General features: G+C 43.5%; 6 protein-coding genes across 8 annotated transcripts; 3 read left to right on the plus strand and 3 right to left on the minus strand.

Annotated features, from left to right (window-relative positions):
• Positions 1 to 24: 24 nt before the first annotated feature.
• Positions 25 to 4,683, plus strand: tomm40l (translocase of outer mitochondrial membrane 40 homolog, like). The gene is made up of 10 exons (XM_084032289.1): positions 25 to 125; positions 1,304 to 1,521; positions 1,630 to 1,697; positions 1,874 to 1,966; positions 2,057 to 2,158; positions 2,588 to 2,693; positions 2,800 to 2,922; positions 3,001 to 3,077; positions 3,263 to 3,365; positions 3,927 to 4,683. Exons 2-10 carry the CDS (start codon positions 1,305 to 1,307, stop codon positions 4,064 to 4,066), a joined length of 1,029 nt encoding a protein of 342 aa, XP_083888415.1. The 5' UTR covers positions 25 to 125; position 1,304; the 3' UTR covers positions 4,067 to 4,683.
• A 193-nt stretch (positions 4,684 to 4,876) lies between these two features.
• Positions 4,877 to 6,077, minus strand: LOC311027811 (uncharacterized protein; the record flags this gene model as incomplete). The annotated part of the gene is made up of 3 exons (XM_084031977.1): positions 5,781 to 6,077; positions 5,538 to 5,688; positions 4,877 to 5,456 (listed from the first exon to the last, which is right to left on the minus strand). The coding sequence occupies exons 1-3, from the start codon at positions 5,812 to 5,814 to the stop codon at positions 4,877 to 4,879; spliced, it is 765 nt and encodes a 254-aa protein (XP_083888103.1). The 5' UTR covers positions 5,815 to 6,077.
• A 1,484-nt stretch (positions 6,078 to 7,561) lies between these two features.
• LOC311028197 (uncharacterized protein) lies at positions 7,562 to 8,861 on the plus strand. Of its 2 annotated transcripts, XM_084032553.1 has the most exons (4): positions 7,562 to 7,766; positions 7,847 to 7,894; positions 7,995 to 8,145; positions 8,288 to 8,861. In XM_084032553.1, exons 2-4 carry the CDS (start codon positions 7,855 to 7,857, stop codon positions 8,808 to 8,810), a joined length of 714 nt encoding a protein of 237 aa, XP_083888679.1. In that variant the 5' UTR covers positions 7,562 to 7,766; positions 7,847 to 7,854; the 3' UTR covers positions 8,811 to 8,861. The 2 variants fall into 2 exon arrangements, with proteins under 2 accessions (XP_083888679.1, XP_083888678.1); XM_084032552.1 differs by having other exon boundaries at positions 7,562 to 7,894; positions 7,992 to 8,145.
• A 1,563-nt stretch (positions 8,862 to 10,424) lies between these two features.
• apoea (apolipoprotein Ea) lies at positions 10,425 to 13,143 on the plus strand (the record flags this gene model as incomplete). Its single annotated transcript, XM_084031502.1, has 4 exons — positions 10,425 to 10,471; positions 11,138 to 11,288; positions 11,806 to 12,093; positions 12,843 to 13,143. Exons 1-4 carry the CDS (start codon positions 10,429 to 10,431, stop codon positions 13,141 to 13,143), a joined length of 783 nt encoding a protein of 260 aa, XP_083887628.1. The 5' UTR covers positions 10,425 to 10,428.
• Positions 13,144 to 13,658: 515 nt separating this feature from the next.
• On the minus strand, positions 13,659 to 16,359 carry LOC311027481 (trypsin-2-like; the record flags this gene model as incomplete). Its single annotated transcript, XM_084031503.1, has 6 exons — positions 13,659 to 13,715; positions 14,145 to 14,246; positions 14,805 to 14,941; positions 15,094 to 15,350; positions 15,985 to 16,135; positions 16,320 to 16,359. The coding sequence occupies 6 exons, from the start codon at positions 16,357 to 16,359 to the stop codon at positions 13,668 to 13,670; spliced, it is 735 nt and encodes a 244-aa protein (XP_083887629.1). The 3' UTR covers positions 13,659 to 13,667.
• Positions 16,360 to 16,823: 464 nt separating this feature from the next.
• lipea (lipase, hormone-sensitive a) lies at positions 16,824 to 23,862 on the minus strand. 2 transcript variants are annotated; one of them, XM_084032846.1, is made up of 11 exons: positions 23,815 to 23,862; positions 21,695 to 21,939; positions 20,665 to 20,949; positions 20,425 to 20,515; positions 20,205 to 20,350; positions 19,924 to 20,109; positions 19,583 to 19,735; positions 19,345 to 19,489; positions 18,409 to 18,636; positions 17,961 to 18,337; positions 16,824 to 17,630 (listed from the first exon to the last, which is right to left on the minus strand). In XM_084032846.1, exons 1-11 carry the CDS (start codon positions 23,822 to 23,824, stop codon positions 17,379 to 17,381), a joined length of 2,118 nt encoding a protein of 705 aa, XP_083888972.1. In that variant the 5' UTR covers positions 23,825 to 23,862; the 3' UTR covers positions 16,824 to 17,378. The 2 variants fall into 2 exon arrangements, with proteins under 2 accessions (XP_083888972.1, XP_083888973.1); XM_084032847.1 differs by lacking the exon at positions 23,815 to 23,862 and adding an exon at positions 23,655 to 23,762 and having other exon boundaries at positions 16,825 to 17,630.
• Between the last annotated feature and the right edge of the window lie 658 nt (positions 23,863 to 24,520).

Raw genomic sequence — 24,520 nt, forward strand, 5'->3', positions numbered from 1 at the left:
GGTCCACCATCCAATCATAACGCGGATTTAGAATGGAGGCGGGATCGCTGCGTCACTCGCTTCTTCTTCTTCTTTGGTGCTACCGGATTCAACTTCCGGCTGCATCGTCCTCTGGATATCACAACGTGAGTAGCTATCGCTAGCTATGTGTTTTATATATTAAACAAAAACAAGGGGTTTGACTGGAAACACGTGACTATATTAGCTGTTTTATGGCAATTGAAGTCTCACGCATTTTTTCAAATGAATGTTTTCATTCACCGGCAGTAACCGGTTGCTTTAAGGTGGTCAGAAGCTAGCTAGCTAGCTAAGCTAACTGTTCCACACTGGCTTGTAGGTGAGGCAGGCTTCATTCAAACACATTAGCGACGTCTAATAGAAAAGCATGTAGTTGGTCACGGATGTCTTAACGGTTCCCGTCACATAACGCTGTTACTGCTTATCAGCCGGGCTTTCTTACCTGCGCTTACCTTTAACTTCCTATGAATGGACATGAGCCGTGTGAAAGGTTAAAGGGGCATTCCGCCGATTGTAACGTGACACATGGAAACCGGTTTACTCATTATGGGGTGTGTTACTCGCCCTGGGAGCTGCGATACTGTTTGTTTAATGGCTACTTTTGCCCTGAGGGGTGTTTTTTACAACTTCTGAGCTTACAGACCTCAATTATGTCATCAGTGTCTAATTTGAGATCACCTGAATACCAGTTTCTGACTTGCACATAACGTTCCTGTCAACATTAGATGTTCCTGAAAGCTTGGCTATATCCCAATTTAAGTGTCATATGAAGTTATTAAACCTCAAACTAATGGATAATAATGCAATATGGCCAGTGCACTGTATTTATAAGCCTGACACAAACAACTCAGCAATTACGCAACTGTCTTATCTCAGCGGACCCTTTCCCATTTCTTCCATCCATCCCTGTACTTCTCATACATATGAATCCCACCAAGAAGCAGATTAGGATTGGGCAACCTATTCTATCTGTAGCATCATTTTTGGCATTGTGTCCATTTGTATCCTGTATATCTGTTAATTAAAATCTTGGCTGCCAGGGCCTGAATACTGCATCAGTGATTCAAATCTTACTGCTTTAGAAATTGTGCACGTGGAGTTTGAAAGATGTTAACAGAGGCGTGGAAGGTCAAATGAAAGACATTTGATTGTTTTATCTGTGTTATTTTTGGCTGTGGTTAAGAGACTCTGACTCCCCTTCTTTAAATCTGACTTTACGTTTTGAAATGGCTGCCAAATATTCTCTTGGTTTTAATCCAGTCACTTAATCTTGCCTTATTGCCAGAATGGGCAGTGTTTTGGCTGCCAGCTCCCCCAACCCTCCACCGCCGGCCTCTGTCGGGGCGGCTGCTGCCCCAGGGTTGACGGTGCCACCAGGCTTTGGGATGCCTTCAGTCTCCCCAGTCATCCCCCCTACTGGGGCAGCCTCGGGACAGGAGCAGGAGGAGGAAAACCCGTTGCCTAACCCGGGTGCATTTGATGAATGTCATCGCAAGTGCAAAGGTGATAATTGAAGAAAGTCGTTTTAAGAAGTCTTGATTCTGATAATTCTACACTAAATAACTTGATTGTGCTTTATTTGTCTAACTGCATCCATGTTTTTCTTCTTAGAGGTTTTCCCTATGCAGATGGAGGGCGTTAGACTAGTTGTCAACAAGGGCCTTAGCAACCACTTCCAGGTCAGTTGTTTTCCTGTATGCATTACCCTTTGAATAACTGCTATTTAAAAATTAGCTGATGTCTCAAAAGCTCAGATTTTAATGTGAATTAATTGACGCTCAGCAATTCCACTGAGGATTAGACCAAATAAAGGGAACTGCATTTTTTAATTGTGTTCTTTTCATCTCTCTTCAAGGTGAATCACACTGTGCTATTGAGCACCACCGGAGATTCCACCTACAGGTTCGGCGCTACATACGTCGGAAAGAAGCAGATGGGTCCAGCAGAGGTATGCTGCTGTAAAATTACCAGGAATCCCATCTGAAAGTACATTTATACATCCTTTATTTACGGACTGTAACGGATATGATTTGTTCAGTTTTTTCCAGTCATGGTGGGAGACATGGACAACAGTGGCAGCCTTAACGCCCAGATCATCCACCAGGTCTCCAGCAGAATACGATCCAAACTGGCCTTCCAGGTAAAGCCCTTTCTTATAGAACTTTAATAGCATTAATATTGTTCATTCTTTTTACTCTGACAGATCTAGATCAATAAATAGATTTTAATCTGTCGAGCACTGAAATAGCAAAGAGCAGGTTTAGGGACAATACAAAGTTTGTCCACCAGAGTGTGGACATGTTTGTTTTTACAGTGTAGATGATAAAATGAGACACACCCAGCCAAAAACAGCATTATTCATGCACTAGTGTGCTATATTTGTTCTATAACAGGTCTTTTATACAGAACATAATTGAAGAGGTAACATTTCCAGCACCAGCAACACTCTTCGTTTATACAACAACGTGATTGTTTCCAGCAACGTGTTTTAGCTTGTGACCCTCATCAAGGTCATCGTCGACGGTATCAGTCAGACCATAATGTTTGTCTCTCCCCGTCATGTCGTCAGACACAACAGCAAAAGTTTGTGAACTGGCAAGGCGACGCTGAGATTAAGGGAGAAGATTTCACCGCCACGATGACACTTGGAAACCCAGACGTTCTTGTCGGCTCTGGTCAGTCACCGTTTTATCAAACAAAAGACTAAAATCAAATTCAACCGGGGTTCTTTCGACATTCGAGATCTGATCCTTGTTGTCTCGCTGCTGTTCATCCCGCCAGGTATCATCGTAACGCACTACCTCCAGTCCATAACCCCGGCGCTGGCTCTGGGAGGGGAGCTTGTTTACCACCGCAGGCCAGGAGAGGAAGGCTCGGTGATGTCGTTCGTCGGCAGGTACACAGGTGAGACCGCGGTCGGACTGAATGAGTCCACAGTGTTCATGTTGTTAGAGCTTTAATGACATGACCTTCCTCCGACAGGCAGTAACTACATCGCCACGTTGACACTCGGCTCAGCGGGAGCTCATGCTTCATACTATCACAAGGCCAACGAGCAGGTTTGTCGCCGATTTCTTAAAATATAATATTGTTGCTTTGTTGTAATCGGAGCTTCTGTTCTTCTAAAGCCACTGTTTTTTTATCATTGGTTAAAACGAGTTAAATCCCTGATCCAGGTGTGTTTGAAGGCGTTTTTCATAAATCTGCCTCTATCAGGCTCTAACTCTGTGCTTCCCTTTAACAGCTGCAGCTCGGCGTGGAGTTTGAGGGAAGCACCCGCATGCAGGACACCAGCGTGTCCTTCGGCTACCAGCTAGATGTGCCTAAAGCTAATTTACTGTTTAAAGGTACGTTGTGCACCCATTCTTGCTTTACATCATCTTCTTGTAGCAGCTAAATATAAGCAAAATCAAAAAGGTCGTCACCGGTAAATTGTAGAGCTGATGGATGTTAAAATGATAACTGGAAATGTCGTGTCCAGGTTTTTTTATTTAACAACTTTTCCAAAAAATATTAGACTATTACTGTGTTTTGAGATTAGCTGTGAAATGTCATGCAAACTATATATATATTTGAATTGATTTTGAAATGGACAGTTTTTTGTACAAATATTCGAAATGTCTAAGTAACTACTGAAGTCGGATAACTATAATGTAGTAAAAATGTTCAATATTTGCCTCCAAAATTTAGTAGAAGTAGAAGAATAAAGTAGCATATAATGGTAATAACATTTACAGTACAGTCAAGTTACTCACATTTGTGTATAAGTACAGTAGTAGAGTAAATCTACTTTATTGCCTGTTTTGATGTCTTTCACTTTTTGTTGAGAATGTGCTATTTAATAGATGATAAATGCATGCATATCACCCTCTATTAAATCTAAGGTTCTGCCTCTGCTCCCCTTCCAGGTTCCGTAGACAGTAACTGGGTCGTTGGTGCAACGTTAGAAAAGAAGCTGCTCCCTCTGCCGCTCTCTCTGGTCCTCAGCACCTTCCTCAACCACCGCAAGAACAAGTTCCAGTGTGGTTTTGGCGTCACCATCGGTTAGACGGGCCGAGCGGCGGGCCATCGACCCGCAGACCGACCTCACACAACGGACAGACTCACTATGGACGAGCAGACTATGACATCGTACATCGCTGTGTGCCATCACTTCAATCCGCCGCTCGATTCGGCCATCATCACGTTATCGGTTTCCGGAGGTGATCATGTAGATCTAATGCATTTAATCCTGTCAGATTAATAACCCGAATGACCAGAAGTGAAACCAATGATGCGATTGGTCAGGAATTAGTTGACTGCGGACCCTCGTACAAGCCAGTAGACGGTACGAAAGACGTAACACACTAAGAGACATTACGGAGCTTTGTTTTTGTCACTGTGTTCAGTGCCTGTCAGTCCAGTCCATTTTATTCTCGTCTCTTCCTTTTTTACTGTAAAGTCTGTCTTGGCGTGCCGTGAATGAAATCGTGTCATTTGCTTGTTTAAAGGAGACTTAATGGTTACAGGCAAGTTTACCGGCTAAAGCTGCATGTCACATACACAATCCATCACGTGTTTTGTTGCCTTTTTTTATGTTACGTACATATGGAACGGTATATAAATATATGACCTGTATATATGTCTTGGAAACTGATAAATACCATTTCTTACAAAAAAAGAAATCCTTCTCTTTGGTCGTTTCCTTCAGTCGATGTCGTGTGAATTCAGGACTGGTACATCAGGTATATCCCTCATCTGTGCAAACGTGCTAATTAAGACGCCAAAAGATTGAACTTGTTGCGTTTTTATTTGGTAAAATATACATTTGGTCAAGTTGCAATAAATATTTGAAGTGTGGAGGCCTTGAGGAGCCCGTTTACTGGGTGGTCTTGGTGAAAGACTCCCACAGAGCAGCCAGCTGGGCCTGCAGGTCCTGAGTGCTGGCGTCCAGCTGGGTCCTCAGCTCCTCTCCTCTCTGAGCCAGGTTCTGCTGGATCTCCTGGGTCTTCTGGGTCAGCTGGGTCTCGAAGGTCTGGGTCAGGGGGACCATGCTCCTCTGAAACTCCTCCACGCTCTGCGCCATCTTCTGCTTGATCTCCTCGGTGTAGGGGACCATCTGGGCCTGCAGCTGGTTCACGCTCTGATCCATCTGACTCCTCAGCTCCTGGCTCTTCTGCAGCAGGACCGCCTTCAGGGCCTCGGCGTCCATGGACTCGGCGTAAGGGATCACGCCCTTCTTCAGCTCCTCCACCTGCTTCTGGAGGTCGGCCACCAGCTCGTCGGCGAAGGGCTGCAGGTTGGCGCTCACGGCGGTCAGATCGTTCTGCAGACGGCTCTTCAGCAGCTCGGCCTCCTGGGAGACTTTAGCCATGAGGTCCTGGGTCAGAGGAGCCACCTGAGTCTGCAGAGCAACAACGTACTGATCCACTTTGTCGGAGCTCTGAGAGATCAACGTGCTGACGGACACAGAAAAGAACAGTTAAACAAATTGAAACAGTTTATTTCTAATAACCGTAGGCTTCTTAAATCATTCTCACTTCACTTCCTGTCCCAGCTCAGACTGTCTGATCTGCGTCAGGGAGTCCTCGGCGGTGTGGGTCGCTTTAGCAACATAGTCCCAGAAAGCGTCTTTCACCAAATCCAGGTTGCTCTTGGGCGGCTCCTGCCACAGGATGTTGGCATTGCAAACTGTGGATTCAACAAACAAACAGCTTTAGTGGAAGCCAAAGCAGATTTAGTTTACTTTCATTTCAGAGCAAAGAAAAAAAAGAGTCACTCACCAGAGAAAAGTGCCAGAACCACGAGGACCTTCATTGTTGGATTTAACTCTGTTGGATAAAGAAAATGAACGTACAATTTAAAAAAAGGCAACGTATAAAAAGCTTTAGTTAAGAAGGCTCTTAATAATATAATGCGTTACCTTACAGAGGCAGCTCAACTCTTCTTCTCTCCCAGTCTGAAGACCTGTGTCATACAGACCTCTGTTGAGATCTTTTATAGCCGTATTGAAGGGTAAAGTCCTTCTGCTGTTGCCCCGCTGGACAGACTCTTGTCACCGCTGTCACTCCACGTCATTAATTTAAGTGTCTTTGTCTTGTGATGCATACTCTTTCGCAATGGTTTCAGTTATTAGTAAGCAACTTTTAAGTTAATATAGTGAATAAATGTGCTGAAAATGTCACTCAAAGTTGCATTAATTGATTTTGAGCATGGCAGTGTGAGGATGATGATCATGATGTAATTGTCACATTACAGAGTTTATGTCGCCTGAAATAAAGTTTGTGGTTAACATAAGCTTAAAAGATTTAAAAGTTTTGTTCTGTTAAAAAAAACTTTATTTAGTTTGCCACAGAACCGATTTTCTGGAATAATTCAAAATGCAATGAAAAAAGTGTGGTGTTAATTTGAGTCCTATATTCACCCTCTTTTAGCTCTGTTTTTGGTCTCCACCAACTCCAAAGGGAAATATCTGTGTGTTTCGCTGCTAAATGCTCCATTTTATTCACCAGCTGGTCCCGAAATGTGTCTGTTTGATGTTTGATGTTTAGCATGGTCGTGTTCAGTGGGATTTTTTTTTTTTTTTGTATTTTTTTTAAAGATTTTTTTGAGGCATAGACGCCTTTTATTAGCAGTGGATAGATCGGAATCATGAGAAGAGAGAGAGGGGATGTGACATGCAGCAAAGGACCTCCGGCTGGGATTCGAACCGGGGTCGGCTGCGTATGTACGTTTGTACATGGCATGTGCTCTAACCACTCCGCCAACCGCGCGCCGTTCAGTGGTATTTTAGCGCTTTAATGAACTGAACTACCGAACCTACAAAACCAAAACAATGAGCTGAAAGGTGTTAAAAGAGGAGGAACTGCAGAGTCGGAAATAATTTGCACTTGGAGAGGCAGAATAGTAATAGTCTGACTAAGTCCTCTGTTACGTACTCCATCTGCATGAGTCCTGTTTGGGAAAACCTTTTTAACGCCACCCACGCCTCCATTATCGCTCGCTTCACATGATAACAACTGGACATTCATCAGAATTTCACCTCCTTGTCATCGTCAGGAAACCAGGAATCCTTCAGTAAAGACTATCTGCTGGTCCGATGGCACGGCTCGATCAAAGTCCCGTTCACATCTCGCTGACCTATAAAACCTCGGACAACAAAAGCCTACTTTGTCTCTAAGCTGTGGATCAATATGTATGTTTACTTTCAAATGAAGTAATCAAACGCAACAATGGAGTGTTTGTCCTGCAACAGAGTGACAAAATACCAGCGTTTATATTCTTATCTGCTGATATTTCTTTGTCCTAAATGTCTCTGTGACGTCATCTAACTAATTACAATTAAATGTCATATAACATAATACATATATATAAATTTTCTCCATTTATTGATGGTCAATTTCAAATTTGACATTTTTAACAATGTATATATATTCCACATAAACACTGTTGGCCATAAAGTTTGAATATGTTGTTTTCAGACAAAATCCTCTGTTTATTCCTATTTAAATGCATCAGTAACGCAATGATTACATTATGTGTCCCAATGAATTCATGCATACCATTTGTTTGGCGCTATAAAAGTCATCAGTGGTGTCATCACTGACGTAACGCCGTAAGTGTGATGTGGAAGCAGCTTTGACAGCACGGCACTCTGCGCTGGACTTTACTCCTGAGATTCCTCTGCTGTGTGCGACCCGGCAAGCCTTTATAAACTCAGCCGTGAGCCGAACACTCACTGTATCCGACAGCAAGCTCATACCACACAGGTGAGACGACAGCAGGATCATGGCTCTTCTCAGGTTATCATGTTAAAAATAACCACTAACAGCTAATTGTTTCTCCTCAGCATCAGTCATGAAGGTCCTCGTGGTGCTCGTCCTCGCCGTTTTCACGGGTAAGAGTGGTGTTTTTTTTGTTGTAATTTGGGTGAAAATTGTTTAGAACAAGAAGTTTCCAGCGTTCAACACGTGCTTTTGACTTCCTCTGGTCAGCAGGTTGCAATGCCAACACCATGTGGGAAAACCAGCCCAAGCAGCAGGTCGACATGGTGAAAGATGCTTTCTGGGACTACGTCGCCAAGGCAACCACCACCGCCGAGGACTCGCTGAAGCAGATCAGACAGTCCGAGCTGGGAAAGGAACTGAAGTAAGAGTCTCAAAGTGTGAAGGAAATGAAATAATTAGTTATAATTATAATAATTAGTTATCATCAAGAACAGTTTGAGTATTTGTTGTAAGTTCCAGAGGGTGATGAATACACAAACTTATTTCCGTTCATGTCTCTGCAGCACCCTCATCTCTGACAGCACCGACGCCGTCAACAAGCTCTCCGACACCCTCCGGACCCAGGTGTCCCCTCTGACCCAGGACCTCATGTCTAAAGTCTCCCAGGAGGCCGAGCTGCTGAAGAGCCGTCTGCAGAAAGATCTGACCGCCGTGAGAGATAACCTGCAGCCCTACGCCGAGGAGCTGGTGGCCGACCTCCAGAAGCAGGTGGAGGAGATGAAGCAGGACGCGGTCCCCTACACCGGGTCCCTGGACACCGAGGCCCTGAAGGCCCTGCAGGCCCAGATGGTCCCCTACACCGAGGAGATCATGGAGAAGATGGAGCAGAGCCTGGAGGAGTTTCAGAGGAGCATGGTCCCCCTGACCAAGAGCTTCGAGACCCAGCTGACCCAGAAGACCCAGGAGATCCAGCAGAACCTGGCTCAGAGAGGAGAGGAGATGAAGACCAAGCTGGAAGCCAGCACTCGGGACCTGCAGGCCCAGCTGGCTGCTCTGTGGGAGTCTTTCACCAAGACCACACAGTAAACGGGTCATACCTCTACCGAGCTCATGGGACTGATAACAAAAGTGCAATACCTCATTCATTTTCTATGTCTTTACGTGGTTGAATGCTCTCAAAGGAATAATGTCAGTTTTTCCTCCATTATGTTACTATTTATAACAATAAGCTTTCATCTATTAAACAACATTAAATAGGTGAAATGTATTTTGTGTCACTTTTTCTTTGCATTCATCAAAAAAAAAAGCTCTGAAGTCAGAAATGTAACTTTGCTTTCCAAGAAAAGACATTTACACGTCAAAAAGTTAGATTAAAGCAAGTTTATGTAACGTTTAAGAGAAGAAATAGAAAATGAAGCGCTGTATTCATAAAGCAGGAGAACACACCGCTATTGTTAACTACGTCTTTTTATAAACAGCTGTCTAGTCATTGTCATTTTTAGGCCACAATAGATGCTCTTTAGCAAATCCTCAAACCAGATGATCCTCAAGTAAAATTCACCAAAACTGTATCCGTTCAAAAATAAGCCAAAAATCAGCAGAATAAAAAAATCGATACGAAAATGCATTAGAATAATTCTCCCACTATAACTGATGATGATGATGATGATGATGATGATGATGATGATGACAGCAAAAAGGTCTGGAAACCACCAGAGTTGCATAAAATCTTCAATTTTGAAGTAAAATATATGAAACACAGAAACAAGGAAACACAAGTTTGCGTCCTCAATCCAACCTTTCAGGCTTGTGACCCGCCAAAATAAGGCAACATCTACTTGTGACTCATCATCATGCATTTTCTTCTTTAATTGACATCATTTTCAGAGGCATGAAGAGGTCAAATTATCCAGTTAAAGTTTACGGAAACAGGATTCTGTGAGGACATTTTTTTTCTCCTGCTTTTATATCTTGTTTATCATCTCTCAACCCTGAGGTTGGGATCTACTGACTTTATTAACAAGAGACAACAAAAACATTGAACTTACACCTGGAAATGCAGTCAGGCCAAACGTGCATTTGCGTACTTAAAAACAATAAAGTACTTCATTGATTAGCATCAATCTGTGTGGAAGTTATGAGGTTATAAAAGGTGCATGAATGCAGGTTGTTAAAGCGGACTATGAACCAGACCGGCTGGACGATGATATGACATAACAATGACCTTTGACCTTGTGCTGTTGTCGTAGTTGGGGTCAAACAAGGACTGTGTAAAAATGTGATTGTGTTTTTTTCTGATTATATTCTGCACTTTTATTCAAAGAACTGGAATCAATCAACAGGGAGAGACTTGGCGACGTGGAGGCAGAGACGCACGCACAAGCAATAAAAGACGACAACGACGCAGTTCAACTTCGGACGCAGGTCAGCCATCCTGGCATTCATTGGATCAAAGCTGTATAAATAGTGAGTGAGGAGCTCAATCAATCTCACAGACGTCACCGATCAGGATCACCGAGGTGAGTCTCGCAGCTTTTCTGCACATCTGTAACAGTCTTGGTTGTACGGAGGGTTCTAACGGTTTCAAATCTGGGTGATTTAAACTATATATTAATTTAAAAAACTGGGATGTCGAAAATGTTTGCGTTTTTGTAAGAATCTTCTCATTTTAATCTGTTTATTGTATGGTATTCCAGTTTTCATCATGAGGGCTTTTGCAGTACTCCTGGTGCTGGCTGTCCTATCAGGTGAGTTCAAAACGTCTTCACACAGGACACATAACTATACTACTACTACTATTACTACTACTACTACTACTACTACTACTACTACTACTACTACTACTACTACTACTACTTCTTCTTCTTCTCTTTAAATTATATATTAAGTTTATTTTAAATGGGCTTTTTTGACATAACAGACATCAGGAAGAAGACATAGATACACGAATATATAAGAAAGAAAGAAAGAAAGAAAGAAAGAAAGAAAGAAAGAAAGAAAGAAAGAAAGAAAGAGAGAAAGAACGAAAGAAAGAAAGAAAGAGAACGAAAGAAAGAGAGAGAGAAAGCAAGAAAGAAAGAAAGAAAAAAAAAAGACAGAACGAAAGAAAGAAAGAAAGAAAGAAAAAAGAAAGAGAGAAAGAACGAAAGAAAGAAAGAAAGAAAGAAAGAAAGAAAGAAAGAAAGAGAGAAAGAGAGTGAAAGAAAGGAGGAAGAAAGAAAGTAAATACTCATACTACTACTACTACTACTACTCCTACTACTCCTACTACTACTACTCCTAGTACTCATACTGCTACTACTTCTAAATCCTGGCTCCTTGGTGTCCATGTTGTCCTTGATTAAGAACATTTTCCCTCCAGCAGTGAAGAGAAATCCCTGAAAGCTTTTTTGTGCGTCTCTGTGAAACCGCAGGCTGCCATGCACGAAGTGTCCCTCTGCCGGTTTCTAAGAACCCGTGGGAAATCACGGTCGACAAGTTCAACGACTATTTCACCGATCTGAATTCCAAGGCCGACCAAGTGCTGAAGGACATCCAGAGCTCCGAGATCAGCCGCGAACTGGAGTGAGTTCATTTACCGTTTTCTGGGGGAAAGTCCTGAATCAATCGGACCTTTCATGTCTCATACATGATGTCTACATATTTGTCATATTAAATAAATCCGTGTGAACACCGTAACCAGGACAGGCCTTTATGAATCTGGGTCTTTGTGTTCCTGTCGGACTCACTCAAGTGTTTTAGGAACGTCTCGCCACAGTGTTGCTCTGGTTACGCAACATTCTGGCCTCCGCTGAGTGGGAGGAGGTCAATAATCAGCATGTGTGGCTGAGGTGAGACATGTAAAGAGCTGCTGACTAAGACCTGCAGCGGTCTCAAGTCCACTTCCCTGACATCTTATGTGGACTTTTATTGGTTCAGTCGAAACCTTTTTATCGTTGCCCTGATTTCTTGGACATGGAAGGCCTCAATCAGTGCCAATTATTATCTTTGCATGGTTTTATCTCAGTCTTGACCCCCTTCGGATCCCAAAACACGTCCCAAAAACCACCAACAATGTCGTGAAACCCGTCTGTCTCAACAGCACCCTGATCCAGGACAGCATGGCCGAGCTGGCCCTGTACAAGGAAGACCTGGAGACCAAGCTGGGCCCGCACACCCAGGGCGCCGCGGAGAACCTGGGCCAAGACCTGCAGAAGCTGGTCGACAAGCTGGGCGACCACATGAGCGAGGGCCAGGAGCAGATGGAGAAGTACAGCCAGGAGCTGCGGACCATGATGGAGCAGAACGCCGAAGACGTCAGGGTCAGGGTCTCCGCCTACACCCGCAAGATGAAGAAACGCCTCAACAAGGACTCTCAGGACATCAAGAGGTGAGTGAGAGCCGGTGTAGAGGGGCGGCGTCTGCTCAACCAGTAAGACACTCTGTTTCTACTCGTCTGTTTTATATCGTTAATATTGATGCTGAGTCATGTTTTAATAGTCTCATTGCTCGTTTTTAATGTGTTTCCAGAAAGCAGTATTGATTAGTCGATGGACAGATAATTAATTGTCAGCTATTGTGGTAACCTGTTAATTATTTAAATCATATTTCACGCAAACTTTTTCATATTTATGGTGTTTTTTTATGATTGATTAGGATATTATATTGTAGAATAATGTATAGAAGAAAGTCATAGTATACTAGAATGAATATCTGATATATATATATATATATATATATATATATATATATATATATATATATATATATATATATATATATTTGTATTTGCAATATTAATATTTGTTTGTAGAAAAAGATCATATATAATATACATTTATATTTATATTGGTCCTTAAAGGAGACATTGATGCTAATTTCTAGGTTCATATTTGTTTTTCTCCATGGATTTTTAATATGGAGTATTTTTGATGCTTTCACAGGATTTATATAGTACTGACCTGCTTTATAATAAAACTTTTTTTTTTTTACAATATTGGTCCTTTAAGTGTGACTTTTGACTGCTTTTATACACCATCTAACAGCCTTTTCTTCCCAGCATGCTGAAGCTGAAACAGTTTGGTAAATCAGACGTTTCTGAGTCGTATTCTTCAGTTCTCTGCTCTGTCCTCGTCTCAGACACGCGAACGACTTCCTGGAGCAGTTCCAGTCCAGCACCTCAAACAACATGGAGGAGGCGAGGACCCGCTTGGACCCTTTTTTCGCTCAGGTGCGTGACAACGCCCAGGCCAAGATCACCACCCTGAACGACCTGCTGAGCTCGCAGGCGGACAACATCCAGGTGAAGATCCAGAGCAGCGCCGAGGACCTGAAGGTGCGCTTGGAGGAAACCGCTGAAGAGGTGCGATCCACGCTGGAGGACAAGCTGGAGGAGCTGAAGACCTGGTTCCAGCCTTACGTCTCCATGTTCAGTGTCTGAAAGGAACACCTCAGTCTGAATAAAGATTCTCAAATTTGTTTCATCAAAAATGTCTCAGTGTTACTCTTGTTTCTGAAAGTTTCATTGTTTGCACATTAAATGATGACAACAAAAAGGTGAAGGATTGGAAAATAACTCACTTTTGGGGTGAATATTATGCTGAAATCAATACAGACTGCGATCAAATATGGCATAATAATCATAATAATAACATTATTTTGTTACTGAGAGACTTGTGACCATTTACATTAGTCCCAATAAAAGTAGGCTAAGGGTCATAAAAACAGCACTCAGGGAGGATAAAACAAAATATTTTCCTGTAAGATCCATTCACAAAGTTTAAATCTGAAGTAGAATTTATGAATGATTTATGGATTTGCTGATGAGTGTCTCTATTTTCAGTTTTGTGACATATTTCTGAGTGAAACACTGATGAAATAACTCCAGAAACATCGTCAGCTTGTTACTCAAGATGATATTTTACTTTCATTGTTAAAACATGATCCACAAACAGAGAAGCGTCCTCAGTGAGCGGCCATCGTGGAGCGGATCCAGTCAGTAAACCTGCAGACCTGCGGAGAACAAAACCCATACAACACCCCGATGGGTCAGTTTGGAAATTGTTATGACACGTTGAACAAGGGGATGTTGCACTCACATATGATGTAAATGGAATTTTGTAAAAATATTGGGTAAGATATCAGAAATGTTAAGATATTTTCAGTGTAGCGATAACAGACTATAAGTTTTTGTGTCCTCATACAGCATTTGGAGTCTAAATTTCCTCCTTATATGACTAATTATAACACATGTAGTCAAGTTTAACAACAGTGGAGGAGTTTTAAGTTCAATTTTAATAACTGAACTGAGCAACAGCTGCTCACAAAAAAACCCTCATGAGATAAAAACTAAAAATCCATTTTTGTGGACGCATACTAAGAGTTAACCTGAGTACTTTTAACACAGACACTCCATTTAGCATCCCTGTTGGGGATCCCCACCTTGGCGTAAACCCCGGGGCGGTTCTCTTCAGCACAGCCCCATCCCCAGGACACGACGCCCTGCAGCTCCCCGTTACACACCAGGGGCCCACCGGAGTCTCCCTGAGGGAGCAAACAGAAACGTCTTAGACAATCACATTAAACGAGAGTAGCTTTGCATAAAAGTCCCTTAGAAATAAGTAAATAATCATCATAACAATGAAAGAGGAAGTGAAGAGAAGAAATAGTCCTGTTGTAATTTCAACTGTACAGCAACTTCCATTGGTTACATGTATTCTTGTTTTATGCTTGTGCTATTCTACTTTAACTAGTTTGTATTTCCTGTTTCTTGGCTCTAACATGATGAAATATTATTCCTTTAATGATGTGTAAAGCTCTTTGAATTGCCTTGCTGCTGAAATGTGTTATATACATATTAATTTTTGCCTAAAACACATTTCAACAGAAGCAATCGTTGAAATCACAGTTTCATGGGACAAAATTATATAAAACAAAAGCACATCGACAAGATGGCCAATAAGTCTGTGCTATTGAATGTAAAAAAAATATTTTTTTTTGTCACGTGGAACTGAATTAACATGCTCCATTAACAGGATCATATCAACATCATAGTACAAAATGACTGACTGTCTGTTGTGTACTTGTACTTCCTCCATGTACCTGACAGGAGTCCTTCCCTCCCTCCAGGAAGCCGGCGCAGAACATGGAGGCCGTGATCCTGTTGGGGTAGGAGTTCTCACAGTCCTGCTGGGGGAGGATGGGCAGGTCCAGGCAGTGCAGGCATTTGGTACAACCGACTGGGTGTCACACACACACACACACACACACACACACACACACACACACACACACACACACACACACACACACACACACACACACACACACACAGCATTAAACTCCACACTCCTTAAACACAACGTTGGCCCTGATAGAAGGTCAGACTTACAGGGGCTCTGGGTGGCCCCCCATCCGGAGACCAGACACTGGGTTCCTGCGGGGGCACAGCTGCTGGGCAGGGCGATGGGCCGGATATACTCATTGATCGTCGCTGGCTCGGCCAGTTTGATCAGCATGATGTCGTTGTTGATGTTGTAGCGGTCGTAGTCCGGGTGGCGGATGATGACGGCCGGAGCGATGAACTGCTCGGGGCCGTCCTTGTAGCCGATGTGGTGCTCGCCCAGACGCAGCTCGATGTCCTCGCCCCTGGGAGAGGAGGGGGAGGATAAGAGGCATGCAGATGTGGAGACCGAAAAACATCTGCAGGGTTATGGTGCATTTGTCCTTTTCTTAACTGTTACATTTCAAACTGGGATTAAGTTTTGCATTTGTTTTAGTGTTATCCTACAAACCATGTGAATATTGTACAAAAACAGAAAATTGCAAATATGACTGTGAGTTGCTGAAACTGAAATAAAAAATAGATTAACCCATAAGAACTCAGAGCCATTTCTCCTGAAAGGAAATATTAAGTTTATTTAATCATTTAAATTAATTTGACATTATTTCCACGTTTATGTTTGTTTAAATGCGTTTATTGAATCATAATTCAATCAGCTAAATTAACTGAGCAGCTCATTCCTGTTTTTCGTGTCGGCTTTTTAATGTTAAAATGCTGACATGACATTTCTGTCACAACAATGTTTGTATAAATGTGTTCAAGAAATGCGGTCAGAGTAGTTTAAATGAAACTTAGGACGCGTTATTAACGAATTAAGGTTGTTAAAATTACTTTTAGTGACAGAAAAACAAGCTTTCTGGAATAAGTATCTGAGATGTGAATGCAGAAGCTGATAGAAGGAGATCTCCAGGTTGTTAAGGGTAAAAACTAAAAACGTACTTATAGCAGTGAGCAGCAGTGACGACCCAGCGGTCGTTGATCAGGGTTCCCCCGCAGTAGTGCCATCCGTTGTTGAGGGACACCTGCCAGGGGACGGAGTGATCCCGGCACTCGTAGCCGCCCACGATCTTGTCGTCAAAGCCGAGGGCGGCTGTGTGGGAGACGACGGAGGAGGAGGAGGAGGGAACAGGGAAATGTGTGTGAAACCAACAACGCCGGCATGTTGGTAAAGGTCGTGACCTCGAAATGTTCGATACACCCGAGAAAAACATCCAAAACAAAGATTTGATTCTAAAGGCCTTCCAACAAAAAAGCTGTATTCCCCTCAGACTTACCGTTGGTGGCCACCAACACGAGCAAAGTGAGGAGCAGCATGGCGGCGGTTCTTTGGGACGTCTGGACGTCTCATTGAACGCCTCTCATTTAAAGCGTGTTCCGCTCCCCATGTCAACACGGCACGCGGCTGATAGCGAGGAACGACCAATAGAAGATGCTGAAGACGAGCCAAAACCATACGTACAGTTTGGGAACCGGGACAGCTGGTGTGGAGTTACCATGAGGGATGGGAAGACTCAAGCTGTGTTCAATGACTGCCTGTGTGATTTGAAATGTGTTGCAATGTAGTTATTCTGTCTGTAACAACAAGCCTGTGTACAGTAATAATAATCATCTAGTATTATGTCTTGTTATGTGAACAGTTCTTAAATACCACATGCTTAAACACCCCGTTTATAAAACGTCTGATTAAATAACCTTCAAATTGACACATTATACACAGTCCTGACTGGGAAAAGAGGTTCAAAATCCAATAAAGAAGCAGAAAAATCGTTGCCGTTTTCAATTTAATTCACTTTAAATACGATAAACACAGTTAAATATTTATCTTAACAAATATTAAGAATGCGATTACAGTATAACAAGTTACTTTCATAACCCACATCCACGTACTGCTGGTAAACAATGTCATAATATTCATAATAATACAGTGCATCTGGAATGTGTTTCCTTTAAACCTGGTTTGTAGCCAAAGCTTCTCTTCAAGGCACAGCAGCTCCCGTTACCGACGACAACGAGGGCTGCTTACGGTGAACTTCCTGTCAGTCTGTAATATTCTCGTTGTGCGTATAAATCTTGGTAGAAAATACTTACTTTCCTCCTTCTTTTAGGAGCATGTTAAAGCTGGTTATAGAAAGTTAGTTTTTAGTGGCTCTCTCCTTCATTGCTGCCGACAGAAAACGTGCAGTAGAGGCTTCAAGTGCAGAATCCCTAAGCTTCCTCTACTTTTACAGTTTCTGTTGCTTTGTCCTCATCGTGCTCTACATTTTCCACTACATCTCACATTGTGCCAGATCTCTTTTTCATCCAAAAGTCCCAGCGACGGAAGATAAAAAAAATCAGCTTGACGGAGTCTCGTCCAGCTTTGGCCGCTTGCGAAGAGCAGGCGTCAGGATTTCCCGCTGAAAAATCTTCCTGATTTGCTCCACGCAGATGTCCGCCGCGACCTCCGTCTCTTTGGCGAGCTGCGACAGGCTGAGGAAGCCGTGGGGCAGGTCCTCCACCACCGTCAGGCTCACGGGCTGGCCCATGTCTCGCAGCTTCTTGGCAAACATCACCGAGTCGTCCAGTAAGGCATCCAGAGCCGAGGCCTGTGAGGACACACGGAGGAATCAGCAAACAAGGACCGAAAAACTCATACACAGATACTTTACATCACGGCCGGCCATTTTGAAAAGACTTGAAAAGACGTGAAACTTGTTTGGGAAGGTACTGTGGATTCATTTTGTGTCTAAAAACGCTTATTTAAAGAGATAGAGAAACTTGTTTGATTGGTTCACTGATTTAGCATTAAGTAAGTAAAAGGATGTCTGATGATCAGGCTCAAAATCGTACTCATCGCCAGGATCATTTCACCAGATCTGGTCACGTTACACATCACATGTTGAAAATCATTGCAGCCAAGAAGAGGAAACTCTCACCACTATGTGAACGGGTGGAAGACCTCTCAGCATGTCGTTCGGAGCCAGCAGCGGCGACACAAACGGGTTCCTGATGATGGGGCAGGAAGTTGGGCGAATGAAAGCGTGGCACTCGGAGCGCAGGGGCTCAAAGCCTTCTGGGTAATTCAGGCTGCCGTTTCCGCAGTTGGGTGCCGGGGTGTGAGTGGATGCCCTGCGAGCCGCGTTGCTCTGAGATCTCCTCCGCGCTCCGGCTGTCGTCCCCTTGGGATCCAGGTAGGACTGGATCCAGTTGGAGGCCCCCTGGGTGAGATCGCCGAGCAGAGCGGCGGTGTCTCGGCCCAGGGCGCTCAGACTGCCGCTTCCCACCGCCGTCTGCACCGTCTGAGAGTCCTCACCTGGGACGGAGACGACGCGACGTCAGCCGACGCGTCAGAGAAACACAAAGGCGGCGTCGCCACACACATACCTGCATAGGCGTTGATGCACTTCGTGAGGACCCCGAGGGGCAACAGCGGGTCGATGAGCGTGAGCAGGCGGGAGGGCGAGGCGTCGGTGGTGAGCAAGGTGGCCGGGTAGGCCGCCATGATGCCGTCGGGGACTCGGATGCCTAAGGATATGGCCTTCATGGACACGGTGATGCCGAGGTTTCCTCCGGCGCTGTCGCCCGCCAGACAGACGCACTCCGCCGTGGAGCCTGAGACACACAGACAACGCTGTCAGCGCATGAACAACGATGAGGATCTCAAACCATATTAATGAAGATTATTCGGTAAATCCCTTTACACGACCATTACACGCTGAAATGGTAGGATTCCCCAGCTTTACACGTGTTTCGTCAGCGTACACTGAGTGCATTTGAATTGAACAGGACAGTCGTTTGGATAAAACTTGCTATTTACAACACATTTATACTAGAAATAATCATTAGTTGCAGCATTAGTTCTATTAAACCTTTTATAATCATATGTCTTTACTTTTCTCCAGCTTTTCTGCATGTGAGTGGGCACATATGCCACTTTCCATGTTCTGATAATGTACAGATAACACCTCCCATGCCACATTCAGATACCAGTAACACCATATAGAGGACTGGTACACTGTGTTCATGTGCTATCTATCTGCAAAAGGGAACATTTGCCAAGGTGTGCAGATTCTTCCTGTACATAGAAAGCCGTCTGTAGAGCTGCCAGTCTGAATACATTGGTGCATATACATTTTGAAAATTTCAAAACTTCTATTTTATTCATTGATTTCTTATCTTTATGAAGTTAAACAGTAACTTCCTTGAAGGAAAAAGCATTCCTGCAGTAATAAATTCACAGTAAGTCCTCAAATATGACCAGACTGACATATTAACCAGGTAAAATGAAAGACATGAATAATGTGACGCCAGTTAACACACCCAGCAGGTGACAGTTGTTCAGAGCCCAGCAGTAGGCGTAGAAACATTCCTCCAGAGCTCTGGGAAACGGAGCTTCGGGTGACAGCGAGTAGTCCACGGAGAGGATAGGTACGCCCAGCTCCTTCGACCAACTCCGCAGATAATTCTGATTCATCGGGATACAGAGCAGAATAAACACGTGTGATTTCACTGGATATAAGAAAGTAGTAGTAGTAGTATTCGTAGCAGCATTGTGTACCTCGTGAGATTTGGACGTCTGGGCCACGAAGCCCCCCCCATGGAAGTGGATGAGCAGCCAGGGGGAGCGAGGCTGCTTCTGCACCCAGGGGAGATGGGCCGCGGAGATGGGAGGAGGATCGGTTCGAGAATAGGCTAGCAACTCTTCACTCTCCTAAAACGTTAGAGAATAATTCAATAATTAAAATAATGACACAAAAATGACCTTTTCCGATCTCCATGAACACATTTTATGTGTCATAATATCACTTTATATTAAATTTAAAAAAAAGCGATATCACGGTTGTTTGTTTTCTGTATCAGAAATCAACCTCCCCCTGTACCGGACGTGTGGAGCCTCACCTGTCCTTCTCGAAGCTCACAAGAGATCAGACGCATGTGGACCGGCCCGGGGCCCCAGTGGGCGATCGGGGGTGACACGGTGGCCGTTAGACTGGGGTCTGAGGCCAGAGGGAGGCGCAGAGGGACAGGAGGCAAAGTCAGGGTGAAGTTCATCTGCACGGGGCTGGAGGCTATTCTGCTGAAGCCCTGGACGGAGAGAGGCATGCAGGGGGCGGTTAAAACGCTACAGAGGCCTTTTAGCCAACATGAAAGTCAGACGAAGAATATTTGCCCCTGCCTACTGTTAAAAGGCCGGACTCCGTGAGGTTCCAGAAGGACTTCCAGAACTGCATGTCCAGGTTCTGAGTGATGCGTTCGAACTCAGCGCCCCGCAGCTCTGGATCGATGACGTACTTCCCCGAGGTGAGGAGGGAAAGGGCTGCCAAACCTGGAGGAGGAGGGAGGATTTTCAAGCATGAACAAGACCACAACAGCAGTGACATCATCCACCAAGAAACTTACCCAAACCAGACTGCTGTTTACCGTACGTCTCTCCATACGTCACCATGCTTATGACGACGGTCTGGAGGAACGGACGCAGAGTCGGCGAGAACTGTGAAAAAGAAACAATGGACAGATAATAAGAGCTTTGTTTTTTTGAAATAATTAAACGGATTCACACATTTTTATTCTTACAGGCTTGTATCCAAGTTATCTGAACCACATTTTGGTGCAGAGAAGGATAAAGTTGTGTTGGCTGACCTGAAAGCCCAGGCAGCGGCCGTAAAAGCAGGCTTTGTGCATGGAGCTGTACTCCTGCACAAACCTGCCGCTCAGGTCCCCGCCCTGCGGGGAGTACAGCTGGCCGCAGTGGTTGTCGTTGAGCAGCCGCTGGGCGAGGTGGAGCAGGGCGCGCAGCTGGCACAGAGCGCTGCAGTACGCCTCCATCTCCGAGGCGTTGTGGTCCGCCCGGAAGAAGGCACCGTTGAGATTGGAGGCAATGTAGCGGCCCTTGTGAATGATGTGCAAAAGGCAAGACAGCAAGACCTGAGAGAAGGGAGGAAACATTATGTAACTGTGTGAAGGTAGAGAGTCTGCATTTAAACCATAAGGGTGATTCATATTTTTGTTAGCAACACTGACGATTAGTACAGATAATAGCCTGATGTAGCTTTCTCTGTGCTGTAGAACATGATAAAGAACAAAGAGCCACACCAAGTCCCACAGACAGGGGAGGGGAGTACGAAGACACAAAATAACACATTGGTTTTGGTGTATTAATGCGATTTTTTTGTCAAAAATTCAGAATAACTCCAGTCTCATCCAACAAAACAAAGCCAGTTTCATTTCTAACACACTTCTATCAAACATAGAACAAATAATTGGGATTTCTTACTTGAAGTATTTAAAAGAAATGTAATAAATACATTTAAAAAATAAAATGCTTTGATTTGAAGATGTAGTTTTGGTAGTTTATCAACAAAAGAGACGTTTTTAACGTTGAAACATGAAAGATGACCTTTACCCGAGTCTTATCACTGTACTAGAGCAGGGAAAACGTCTGATGGACAAAATGTTTTACATGCTAGTTTTCATTATTTTCTGACATTTTACAGACTAAATGGTAAATAGATTCATCAAGAAAACAATTAATAATGAATATAATTGTTAGTTCCAGCCGTTTTTAGCCTTTTACATGTTACATTAACAAAAAAACAAGCCAGAATCAAGCAGTAAATTCACTTGTTTTTGTATAATAAGTCATTAGTAGGAGCAGTGGGTTCAGCCATACCTTGGCCAGGGTGCGGTAGCCATTCCCAGGCGTTTGTGCATCAAAGTCGTAATGGTGGAAGACGGCGGTGAAGCTGGCGACCACAGGCTCCAAGGCTCGGCCGTGCTCCTGGATCTCTCTCATGCACGTAACCAGGCGCTTGGCAACGGCGCCGTACGGCAAGTCATGGCCACACAAAATAGAAACGTTGTCTTCACATACTGTCTCCAAGGCCGCAAACACAACTTTGTAATCCATATCTGGTTCTGGGAGAGAACGGAAGACAAGAAGACCCTTATTAAACCTCCTTTATATCCGCCTCGGCAGCTCCCGACTCAGCAGGCATGTGATGTGCACTGTACCATCTTGAAGAAAAGAGGACCAACAAACACACAGATCTCAATGACCTCATCTGCTGCAGGCAAAAACTCGTTTGATTTGGTGATTACAGACTTGTTATCTGCTTGGTCAGGGGTTGAAGTTCCACTGCAGCCTGAGGAGAGTACTTTGACACGAGGCCAGTTATGACTAGACAACACTGAGGGCATCACGCACTGGAGATGATTTTAAACAACAACAAAAAACAATAGTCTACATGGAGTGTACAATGAGCCTTTTACGTTAATAATAATAATAATAATAAGAAGAAGAAGAACACTAAGACAAGGACGGGATGAAATGACTGGATGTCTTACGCAAATGTGCCTATCTGTTGTTTGATTGATTGCAAATATTGAAAACTTGTACATCAAGAGTCTGCTCTCTGTCTAGATATCTGAGAAAAATATATGTTGTGCAAGAGAATGGCATCATTGTTTTATTCCCTCACATTTAAGGTCCAGCCAGCATTTTTTAAATAGCTTATAAGGCTTTTTTATATAAAGTGGAGGAGGTTCATAAACAATTATAGCATGGAGAACATCCCTCAGGATGACATTCATCATACATGTCACCAAGCATTATTAAAACCATGACGTTGAGGCCCACGTAGACAGTAGACATATTGTGCATCGCAGATTTGAATATCTTTAGAAGTAGGAAATCTCCACTGAGTCAACAGCAGCTGTCGTATTTAGCCTGAAGAAAAAAGTAAAATCAGCACGCTGTTCGAAAACACTGAATGCTTTTATCACAGTTCGGACACATGCTGGATTGTGTTTTTCCCATTTCTGCGTACGAGTACCCAATGTCTTAATGGGCATTCTGCACAGTATCCTTTAGCAACCTGCATGAGACATGCAGGCCTCGACTTCTCCATGCCCCTAGGCTCCAGTTGTATCTGCATTTGAGCACAGGCTGTAGCAAAGAAAAGCCCCCTTATTTATTTATGTGTTTGTTTATTTGATTCTGACATGTTTGTCTGCAGATATGATTAGTGCTAGATGTGCTTTCGGAAGTATAATTTGTTGGTAGAATAGATCCAACTTTTTTTTTTCCATGAAAACAGCCACATTTAAAAATACTGGCTACAAAGAATACCAGAAAACAGCAAAAAAAACTCAATTAAATCAGGAATTTATAGCCTTTAGTTTCATTTTCACTTATTTTTAGTCCATGACCTTTCATTTTGTTTTGCATAAAGCAGCACTTGAATCATTTTTGTTGCATTGCTTAATATCATCAGTTACCAAAACACAAAAAAAAACAAAAGGAAAAAGCGTGGGCTGTCGTGCAGCAGTCCCTTTAAACCCCAAACAGCTGATGACTGACGTAAACCTGTCAAACAGGCTCACCGTCCGACGCTGACGTCACACACACACACACACACACACACACACACACACACACACACACACACACACACACACACACACACACACTAATCAAACGTGTATTAGCTGTTTTGAAAGACGTGCTTCTCCCGCTAGCTTGTCTCCATTCCTTCACGCATACGTCACGGTGTCACGATCGCAGCTCGCGAGCGACGGTTAGCTAACAACTTCTCCCACAACAAGTTGGAGGACTTCAAAGTGTCCGTTACCTTGTTGCTTCCGGTTAGAACACGCCGTTAAAACACAACGACATAGTTTTAATGTTCGTCACTGACATCCGGCGTCACGACGAGACGCCCTAAATCGGTCAGACACGACAGATACGTGCACGTATATGTGTGTGACTGGTTTCAAACGGACTGCTCTTACCGGCCCGCATCCTCTTCCTTGGCGTTCCTATCAGCGCGCCCCCGTGGAATGCTGGGTAACGTCATGTGAGCAGCAGAGCCCGAGGCAGCGCGTGCGCGACGCGCGTGCCCCCGCTGTTAGCATTAGCATGATGAATCAACAGGTAAGCTAACACTCATATCGGGTCGGTGGCGTCAGTAGCCTTTCATTTAAGTACTGAACTTTACTTAAGTCTTTTATTTCACTTTCACCGCGGAACATACCTTCACTAAGTTACATTATCTGTACAAATTACACAGGTTTGCACACAAAATATATGAAGAGTTTATAAATTATGATTATGAATGAACATTTCCTGCATTTAGCATTTTTTTGCTTTATAATAAAAGTGATACTTCAAGTACGTTTAGCTCATAATACATACATAGTATTTGAATGTAGGACTTTTAGTTGTTTTCACAGTGTGCTGACTCCTGAATCCTACTTCCACCACTGCAAACAGTGTTTTTAATGATGATAAAGACTCACTGGTGGAAAGTAACAGTACATTTACTCAAATACAATCATAAGATACTTTACTTGTCGACTGTGACATCAAATGTAGATTTACAAGTAATGTCTTCTGCGGGAAAAGGCCTATAAACTTGTGTCCTATAAGCATACAGACTTCTATAAAATTCTATATATGAGCTATTGTATTCTGTGTATAGTTGTGCTTCACTTGTTT

The sequence above is a fragment of the Eutrigla gurnardus genome, assembly GCF_963514095.1.
Source record: "Eutrigla gurnardus genome assembly, chromosome: 17".
Lineage (NCBI taxonomy): Eukaryota > Metazoa > Chordata > Actinopteri > Perciformes > Triglidae > Eutrigla > Eutrigla gurnardus.